This window comes from Lathyrus oleraceus, chromosome 6, assembly GCF_024323335.1.
Source record: "Lathyrus oleraceus cultivar Zhongwan6 chromosome 6, CAAS_Psat_ZW6_1.0, whole genome shotgun sequence".
NCBI classification, from domain to species: Eukaryota; Viridiplantae; Streptophyta; class Magnoliopsida; order Fabales; family Fabaceae; genus Lathyrus; species Lathyrus oleraceus.
Window position 1 is genome coordinate 364,072,953 of NC_066584.1, and position 10,861 is coordinate 364,083,813.

The 10,861-nt window shown below is 33.7% G+C and overlaps 1 protein-coding gene across 1 annotated transcript; it reads left to right on the forward strand.

Annotated features, from left to right (window-relative positions):
• Positions 1–253: 253 nt before the first annotated feature.
• Positions 254–1,075, forward strand: LOC127095659 (uncharacterized). The gene has a single exon (XM_051034317.1). It carries the CDS (start codon positions 254–256, stop codon positions 1,073–1,075), a length of 822 nt encoding a protein of 273 aa, XP_050890274.1.
• Positions 1,076–10,861: the final 9,786 nt, after the last annotated feature.

Consider the following 10,861-nt stretch of genomic DNA (forward strand, 5'->3'; position numbering starts at 1 on the left):
AATTTTACTCGATCTCAAAACGGGAGACCTCAACATGGAAGGATATTTTTTATGAAACTTGCACCACAAAAACAATATTGTTGGAAGTTTGGACCTTAAGTGTTTCTCTTGAGGAGGAGCACACCTAAATAGAGATTATCCTCGTAGGAAACCAATCCCTTGCCACCGTTGTGGTCAGGAGGAACATTTTTACAAAGATTGCCGTCAAGTGAATAATAAATAAGGATTCCAAAAAAATAATAATAATGAGGGAATGCGAAGGAACAGAGGTTCAAGAGCAGGGCAAAAATCCCATAATCAGAACAATGAATCAACAAACGAGAGTGTGTTTACTATTAGAGGTGTTGAAACCTCTAGAGCTGATGAGTTAATTCAAGGTATGTGCTTAGTTGATGATAAGTTGGTGGTTGTATTATTTGATTCAGGAGCTACGCATTATTTTATATCTATAACTTGTGTTGATTTCTTAAAGTTAGAAGTAGTTGATTTGAATAAAAGGATAACCATTTCTACTCCGTCAAGAGAAATGATGGTAACATGTTCGGTTTGTGTAGGTTGTCGCATAACCATCAAAAATAGAAAGTTTTTAGTAAACCTTATAGTTCTCCCACTACATGATCTAGATGTTATCCTAGAAATGGATTGGTTATCGGCTAACAATGTAACCTTAGAATGCAAGAATAAAACTATAACATTTGGAGAAGATAGTGGAAAAGTCAATAAGGTGAAAGCTCTCACTAAAAAATTCATGATGATGTTTTCTATTTCAGTAAAAGAAGCCCTAAACATTGAAAACTTCCCAGTGGTGTGTGAGTTCCCAAAAGTATTTCTAGAAGACGTTCCAGGTTTATCACTAATTAGGGAAGTAGAGTTTTCTATAGATTTGGTTCTAGGTGCTAGGCCAATTTCTATATCTCCTTATTGGATGTCACCATTAGAATTGGCAGAGTTAAAGAAGCAACTAGAGAAGATGTTAGGAAAAGGAGTTTATCATACCAAGTGTATCACCATGGGGAGCTCCAATCTTGTTTATGAAAAAGAAATACGATTCATCTATACTTTGCGTAGATTATAGACAGCTTAACAAATCCACTATTAAGAATAAGTATCCATTGCCTAGAATTGGTGACTTGATGGATCAATTGAAGGGAGCATAAATATTCTCAAAGATTAACTTGAAGTTGGGATATCATCATATTAGGGTGAAGGAGGATGGTATATCAAAGACAACTTTCAGATCCCGCTATGGACATTATGAGTACTTAGTTATGCCACTTGGTTTGACTAATGCTCCAGTAGTATTCATGGATTACATGAATAAGATCTTTACGCCATTTTAGATCAATTTATTGTAGTTTTCATCGATGATATTTTAATTTATTCCAATAATGAGGAAGAGCATAAAAATCATTTGAGAATTGTATTACAGATATTGAAGGATCGACAATTGTATGCAAAATTCTCTAATGTGATTTTTGGTTGAAGGAGGTACAATTCATTGGTCATGTAATCAATAAGGAAAGGTATTACAGTAGACCCTAGTAAAGTCAAAGCAGTTACTAAGTGGGAAAGTCTGAAGAATGTTAGTGAAATTAGAAGTTTCCTTGGACTAGTTGGATATTATCAAAGGTTCATCGAAGGATTTCCAAAGATCGCTTTATCGATGACTCAGTTAACAAGGAAAGTTAAAAACTTCGAGTGGACAAAGGGGTGCGAAGAAAGTTTTCAAAAATTGAAAGAAAGATTGACTTCATCAGCGATACATGTCTTACCAGATCCATTGGCTCAATTTTTTATGTGTATTGTTATGCATCATATCAAGTACTTGGTTGTGTATTGATGCAAGAAAGGAAGGTGATAGCTTATGCATCAAGGGAATTAAAGATACATGAGAGGAATGACCGTACTCATGATATGGAGTTAGCAGCAATTGTTTTTTCTTGAAGATTTGGAGGAATTACTTATATGGGTCAAAGTTCAGTGTGGAGTGATCACAAAAGCCTGAAGTACTTGTTTGATCAGAAGGATCTAAACATGTAATAAAGACGTTGGATGGAATTCTTGAAGGACTATGACTTTGAATTGCAATACCATCCAGGAAAAGCCAATGTTATAGCAGACACCTTAAGTAGGAAAACAATCCATGTGTCAACAATGATGTTAAAGGAAGAAGGTTTGATTGAACAATTCATAGATTTGAATTTGAGTGCACAATTTGTTCAAGAAAGGGTGTTCTTAGGCGCTACAGTAGTTTCTAATGAGTTTATGACTGGATTAAAGAAGAAAAGAAGGGGGATGATCATTTGATGAATATAAAGAAACTAGTAGAAAATGGTCAGAGGGAAGACTTTTATATTGGGTGTGATAAGTTACTGAGATTTGGAGAAAGACTTTGTGTACCTTAAAATAAGGAAATTCAGAGATCGATATTGTAAGAAGGCCACAATAGTAAATTAAGTTTTCATCCATAATCCACCAAGATGTATCAAGATTTGAGGAAAATGCTTTGGTGGCTCATTATGAAAAAATAAATAGCAAAATATGTTCAGTCGTGTTTGGTGTGTTAAAAAGTGAAGATTGAACATCAGAAACCAATAGGGTTATTGCAATATTTAAATATCCCATAATGGAAGTGGGGTGGAATAACTATGGATTTTGTAACCGAATTGCCTAAACCCCAGAAGAAATTTAATGAAGTTTGGGTGATCAATTATTGATTAACAAAGAGTTCACATTTCATCCCAATCAATCAGACTTGTAACTTGTAAAGGCTAGCTCAACTATATGTTATAGAAATTTTCAAATTGCATGGAATACCTGCAAGCATAATTAATGATAGATACCCCAGGTTTACATCAAAGATTTGGCATTAGTTGCATTTAAAATTATGAACTAAGTTGAGGTTAAGTTCCATTTATCATCCTCACACAAATGGCCAGTCAGCAAGAAGGATTCAGTCACTGGAAGATCTATTAAGAGCTTATGCTTTGGAACACAAAGGAAGTTGGGATGAACTCCTACCCTTGATAGAATTTACCTACAACAATATCTTTCACTCAAACATTGGCAGGGATCCATATGAAGCATTGTATGGACAAAAATGTCGTACACCGATATGTTGGTATGAGAATTCATGCAGCAGACAATAGAGCAAGTTAAACTCATCAGGGGCAAAATGAAAAGTACATAAGATATATAAAAGAGTTATAGTGATAAAAGAACAAGACCATTGGAATTTGAAATAAGAGATCATGTGTTCATGAGAGTCACCCCTAGGACAGGGATTGGATAAGCTATTAAGACCAAGAAGTTGACACCAAGGTATATCGGGCCTTTCCAAATTCAAAAGCGAGTTGGACCAATAGCGTATCGCATTGATTTACCGCCTCATCTATCTAATATTCATGCCATATTTCATGTTTCGCAACTGAGAAAATATCATCCAGACCCATCACACATTATAGAACATGAAACATTAGAAATCAGGGATAACTTGGAACACAAAGCTTTACCAATTAAAGTCATGGACCATAAAGTGGAAGTACTTCGAGGTAAAGACATATTGTTTGTTAGAATCATATGGGACGAAGCCACAAGCGACTCAACTTGGGAAAGGTAAGTAGATTTGCGACAACAATATCCTCATTTATTTTAGGTATTTTAAATTTCAAGGACAAAATTTCTTTTAAGATGGGTAATAATATAACATCCTCAATTTTTACGAACTCAACTTTAGATTGTTAAACGTAACAAATAATTGTTATAAATTTATTATTATTATTATTATTATTATTATTATTATTATTATTATTATTATTATTATTATTATTAACCAAAAGGGAGAAATATGATAACTACCCATTCAAATAAAAAGAAAATCTAGAATATTAATGAGTAAGAAAAAGAAAAGGTGGTATGTACTAGAATACTCTACAAAGTAATTTTATAGTATTTTCTTATTAGTATAAATAAGGGAGTACTATCTCATATTCTTCACTTCATTCATCCATTAAAATAAATTAGTTTTATGTTGTTTAAACTCTCTTTGGTGAAATTCTAAAATTAGAAGACTCCAGTAGTATTTTTCTTCGTTATCGATAAGCCGTTATAATGCGTAAATTTTAGTATTAATTTATTTTAACTAATATTTTATTATCGTTATAATGTTCAAATATTTTTATTTATTCAAAATGTTATTAAGGCCATACTCTCGATAAATTTTAAAACCTATCAAATATAAATGAATTAACATTTGAATTGAATAAATATTTAAGGTTTTAAAATAAGATTTTATAAGTTAAAATTAATTAATTTTATAATATTATTTCCTAACAACCCGACGATAAGCGGAAATTAGACTCTTTTCAAGATTTGAAAGCGACATCGAGGAAATTTTCGCAATACATTTAACAATAAAAGGAGGGGGGAAGATTCCGTATGTAACATCCTAAATTTTCCATTAATAAAATTATAAAATAATTCAAATATTGATCACAATGGACACATTTAGGATGTCACTCATCATAAAATAACACTTGTTCCATAACACTTATCAATTAAGGTAAACCATTCAAATACACCTATCATTGCATGCTCACATTCACTTAGGGTATCATCATAGAGGAATTCATCAAATATGCATGCTTCATAATAATAAAGTCTCATTAAAATACTTTATTTGAATTAAAACAAATATGGAAAAAGTTTCCACCGCCAATAGAAGCTCAAACGTCAAGAGTATAACATCCAACTCTCGATCAACAAAAACATAAACATGGAGTAACGTCATTTGCCCCACCCAATATTACAAAATTACAACATAACCAGTAAAACGAATAAAAGTGAAACATAAACGAAGATAACTCTTCAAAGATTTCTTCCAAACATAACAAGCAACCATGCAACTTACTCCTTATCATTTGGAAGATGTTCGTGGTGGACAACATTAAAATAAATGGGGTGAGAATATACTTCCGTAATTTAATGGCGTAAACAAGCAAAGGTAGAATATCACATAACAACAAGTACACATGCTAATCATACCAACATCTGCACATCAAGTATTCTCTTGCATACAACACATCACCAAATGATCATTCATAAATGAAACACTAATGCAACTGTACTCAACAACTGACTCAATATGCATGTGGTACTAATATGAACACTCAAGTTCATCGCTCTCCCGATTCCCTCTCTGGAACTAGAGCACACCAAAATCGCTATCATCACTATATGTAACGCTTCATTGATTCCCACCGGAACCAGCCACTCGCTACCGATCACCATCATAGGATCAGAGCACAATAAAACTGAATCAAAGTTCGTACACGATAAATGCATGATGTAGCGACATGTAGTTAACACATGCACACATATCCCCTCTTATGAGCATGCACAACACCAATAATACCAACAATATAATCATTGTAGGCAATATATCAATATACCAAAATATTTAATCACAACGAATATCATCAAAACATTCACCATTTGGGCCGTATAACACAATTCATCAATTAAATCATGTTAACATTAATTAAGCACTACTAATAATTAATCATAAACATTAAACAATACCCAATAACACTCGATTCATCATAGAACAAAAAAAATGGAATTGGGACTTAATTCCACGCACAGGAGCTAATTACACTCATTCTGGGTGCATGACGGGTAACCCGCCATGTTGATGCCACCCGTCATCGACTCTAAACCCATGACGTCCTGGTCGCTATGACGATGGCACCCTCCATCGACCTGCATCCTGCAAAATTCGTTTTTCCACATGGAGTTTAATTCAGAACTTTAATTTTTCCATATCTAGTACCTAAATTAGATCCAAAACAGTACCAAAACATCATATACACTTCTATATCCTATTATTGCATCAAATTAACATTCTTACTCAATTTATTTCATATTTTCACAACACCCTTCAAACCTTCAAAGACATCAACAATGGCATAAACATGAAAATACTCATGACAAAATATTTAGCACATATTAGTACACGAATTTGATCATCAAAATCATCATATAACCTCAAGTCAACATAATTATACATATTTCATATACAACACATAGAATCCTATTGGAGGTTAAAGATTCAACAACTCTATCCCTCATGCTTAACACCCATTAACGAAGAAATATCCCCCCTTACCTTATTTTCCTAGCAGGAATAAAATCTCACACTTGGGTTCTTCTTCTTCTACCTCTAGCCTTTTTGATCTCACTCTTGCCTCCTTGTCTATTTTCTAAAGTTTCTACGTATCTGATTTAGAACTAGGTTATCTTTAATTTTATATTAGGCTTAACCTAAGTTTCCCACTTCCAACATTTACATTTTCTTCCCCATATCTATTCCTCTCTTACTCATTCACCCAATTATTCTACTAATTCCCAATTCAGTCCCATCTCTTACTATTCTTTATTTTCTTATTATTTGATTAATTTATTTTAATTAATAAATTATTAATATTCTATATTTAATCTAGTTTTTATCCCTACCCTCTACAATACTAACCATACATCCTCAAACAATTATTTATTTAATTAAACACATAGTAATTAAATCAAATACATCTAATATAAATAAATCACTTTAAAATTCACAAATAAATGAATTAAAATAATTTAATCGAAATTATGGTGTAACAACTCTCCCCCACTTACAAAATATTTTGCCCTCGAGAATGACTTGAAGGAAATAGAGTTGGATACAACTCCTTCATTTGGCTCTCCAGTTTCTGTTTCATGCTTCCATCAGCTAGTCCTCCATAAACTACATTCTTAAAGGCAATCTCCTTACCACGCAACTGCTTCAATTCCCGATCCTCTATCTGCATGGGTGATGCCTCAACAATAAGGTTCTCTCTCGTCCACTTGGATTACATGGGACAAATCTAGAATGCATCTCCTTAACTAAGACACATGAAATACATCATGAAGATTAGCAAGAAGCGTTGGCAAGTCAGTCTGATAGGCCAGCTCACATATCCTCAACAAGATCTGGTATGGACCAACAAAATATGGTGTGAGCTTTCGAGGTTTCAAAGATCGACCAACACCTGTTACTAGAGGAACCCTAAAAACACATGATATCCCTCTTGGAACTCAAGTGCTTTCCTCCTCTTATCATGGTAACTCTTCTGGAAACTCTGCGAAGCTTTCATCTTCTCTTGAACTGTCTTGATCTTCTCAGAAGTTTGTTGTATAATCTCATGTCCAATTACAACACTCTCACCCGATTCATACCAACACAAAAGTGTCCTACATCTCCTACCATACAACGCCTCAAATTGGTCTATCCTAATACTTGAATGGAAACTGTTATTGCAAGTGATTCCAATCAGAGGCAAGTAGTTATCCCAAACACCTTCTTATTCTAGCACATAAGCCTTCAACAGATCCTCGAAGGTCTGGATAGCCCTCTTCGTTTGGACATCAGTATGAGGGTGATAATCGGAACTCAACTTCAGCTTAGTACCCAACACTTCTTGCAAACTTTTCCAAAACCTCGACCTGAACCTCAGCTCTCCATCTGACACAATACTCGACAATACTTCAACAAGGACTTAATCCATTAATCTCAATAGATTACAAAGTTCGTCTAAGGGTTTAACAACCTCTTAGCCCTCTCAAGTCTACATACCTAAACAAGTCACTTGAGGAATCAAAAACAATTCCAAGAATTACAAAGTGTTTCACTAGATGCTTCTAGATAAGCAGTATAAACACAATTTAAGAACAGTGAAAGATAACCACACAATATTGAGCAACAACTTTTATATGGAAACTTTTTCTTACAACAACAGTGGTGAAGAAATAATCAGAGTATGCATAACATGATTTTTTCTTCGTAAGAGTGGTGAAAAAGTTATATGATAAAGTTGTTGTATCAAAGTTATATTTTGGCAAGTTATGAAGAAGCCCTTATATAGCACTTGAGATAATACTGTTGGGGGGAAATCAATAAAGATTTCATGTCAGCTGTGGGAGACAAATGTAGTAAATTCCTTGTCCTTCCCATAGAATACTAGGAGCATAATCAAATGTTTCCTTAAAAGGATTGTACTACAATTTGAATGCTTCCAGCTTATGTCTCTGACCAGGTGACATTTGGTGGCGTGTTTCTGAGCATGTGTCAGAGTGAGGTGAGCATGATCAGATTCTTCAGAGTTAGAGTCTTCAGATATCTCTTTGCAGAGTCTTCAGATAGAGTTCTCAGAATCAGATCATTAGAGCTTGAACTTCAGAGTCAAATTCTTCAGGTGATTGCTCCTCAGATGCATTCTGTTCAGAGTCAGATGCGATTTCTCTTTGTGTTGGGTCAACGCTTCTGGACTACTTCAGATGCCAAATATTAGTTTCTTAAGAATCAGAAGGTGACTTATCAGAGTCATTTCAACTTAGAATCCTACACACTTAAGAAAATTGTTAGGGTACCAAATTGTTTCATTCTTTGTTATCATCAAAACTTAGAGATACATTGCAGAATCAAAATCTTGTTCTAACAAATGTCCTAGACATTTGCTTCAACATTTGTCATATATTCACTTGTTTGAACAAGCTTGCTATTCCCTTAAGAATTAACAAAGATAACTTGCTAATCCTTCCTATGAGTTGGAAACTAAGTCACCAACATGTCATACCTGTTGTCTGGCATAACCTGGTTGAGATCTTCATTACCAGCTATGATGACATATTTGAGCATTTGGTTACTCCACAACAGTTGAGTGTAACTACTACCAACAAGTATACCTTGAGAATCACAAGTGTAGTCGTTCATTTGCTTTACTTGAAAATCAAGAAGACAACTTACATCTTCTAACATGCTCAACTCAAAATCAGACTACATTTGATGAATAACATGCTCCACCATCTTGTCTGACATGTCATCAAAATTCACGTGAACTCTCTTAAGATTATATTTGTCTTCCAATTTGATGTTCTCCATATTGTCGATATCAATAGTAGCATCCATACTGACTTCCACAAGCTCATTCTTCTTTATGACATCATCATTGTCAATTACATTCTTACTAACAACTTGATTGACGCATACCTTCAAGTACCTATCGAGGAAGGTACTTCTCACATCCATTTGATAAAATATGAACTTCATAATACATGACATTCTTGGTATCAATCAGATGGCTCCAAGATGCTAAAAAATTCCAACATCACAAAAACTTCCATCTTCTTCAGTAGATGTCATAATATTTCTTGATATGTTAGTAGCAACTTACTCCTTATCAAGACCAATGAGCCCAAACTCTTCATCATTATGGGGAGTCATATCATTTTTAGATTTTGTGCCTTGATAAAAAATCTAGATACCTTGTTATTAATAGCACATACCAGAAGTAGGCTTTCATCCTTACTCATCATATCTTTACACAATATTTCCACATCTTCTCATGCATGATCTTGGGTATTAACAACATCACCATCGCCCATAACAGTACCAACCTCAACATCTTCATAGACATGATCATCATTCTACTTATGCATTTGAGACTCTCTCAACATGTCAGAAAAGATGTCTGACACATCTTTATCTACATCTTGACTTCCCAGATTGGTTTCCTGAGTCTCTTCACCAAAAGACTCTTGAATGAGATGGTGATTTCTCATAGGTCCATACTTGAGTGAGACATCAATCACATTTACACCAATAACCAGATCAGACTTATCAACATATAGGTTATAGCTGGACTTCAATACACTAAGAGTAACACCAATTTCATCTTCACGAAACATAATATTGTGTTTTTGGTTAATCAAAATTTCAAACATATGAGAAGGAATTCTAACAGGAAGAATTATATCATAACCACTATTCTTCTTTAGCTCCTTCTTCTCAACCACGGTTGGTTGTTCAATATTGGGAGGACCTGCAGCCTGACCATCAATCTTCCCTTCAATGACAACTCTTGTTTGAGTCTCATAAAATCTATATGCGGTAAGCCAGAAGTATGTGTAAGGTGTTGAACCATCATGGTTTGCTTCTCAAGTTGGAAATCTTCTTAATTGCTTCCTTCTTCAACATTGAGATCAGTACACATAAGACAACTTTCTTTATAACAACCCTGAATCTTTTTATACCATAGTTCAGTTTCTAACATGTCTTCCATGATGTATGAAACATGTTGTTGAACATTCTGCTTTGCAATGACATCCATCATCTTCATCTTTACAAATTTCTTTCTCTTATGACTATCACAAGGTGCAACAAAGTTTCTTTCTTCTATCATATGTCTAATGCAACTACTTTCAAGATACCAATCTTCACAAGAGAACACCTTGTGGGAGAAACAAGCAATATAAACAAGAATATTAGGCTTGCCATGTCAGACTTGTTGATATTGCCTTTGAAACTTTTCATTCCAGTGAGGATACACGTGTTAATAGCGTGGTTCTCTACCCTATAATTTACAATACTACAAGAAAATGAAGGAGATATAATTATTGTGTTGATCTGATAATGAGACATGTTGTCTGACGCAATATGTTTACTGAATATGAGCAATATACCTTCTCTTTAAATTTGACGGTTTATCGGTATGCATACCTTCTTTTATTCTTTTGAATAAATTTATAATCATTGTATTTTGTATTTGTAATATATATATATATATATATATATATATATTATATATATATATATAATATATATTATATATATATATATATATATATATATGAAGACAAATAGTTCCACCTATCTATATCTCTTTTGTAATATTAAATTTGAGTATTGCCATCTGATACGCTTTACATAAATAATTTATAAAGAAAATTTGTGATGCAGGTTAATCAACGAGAAAAAACATGCCATGATCTAGATAGAAAG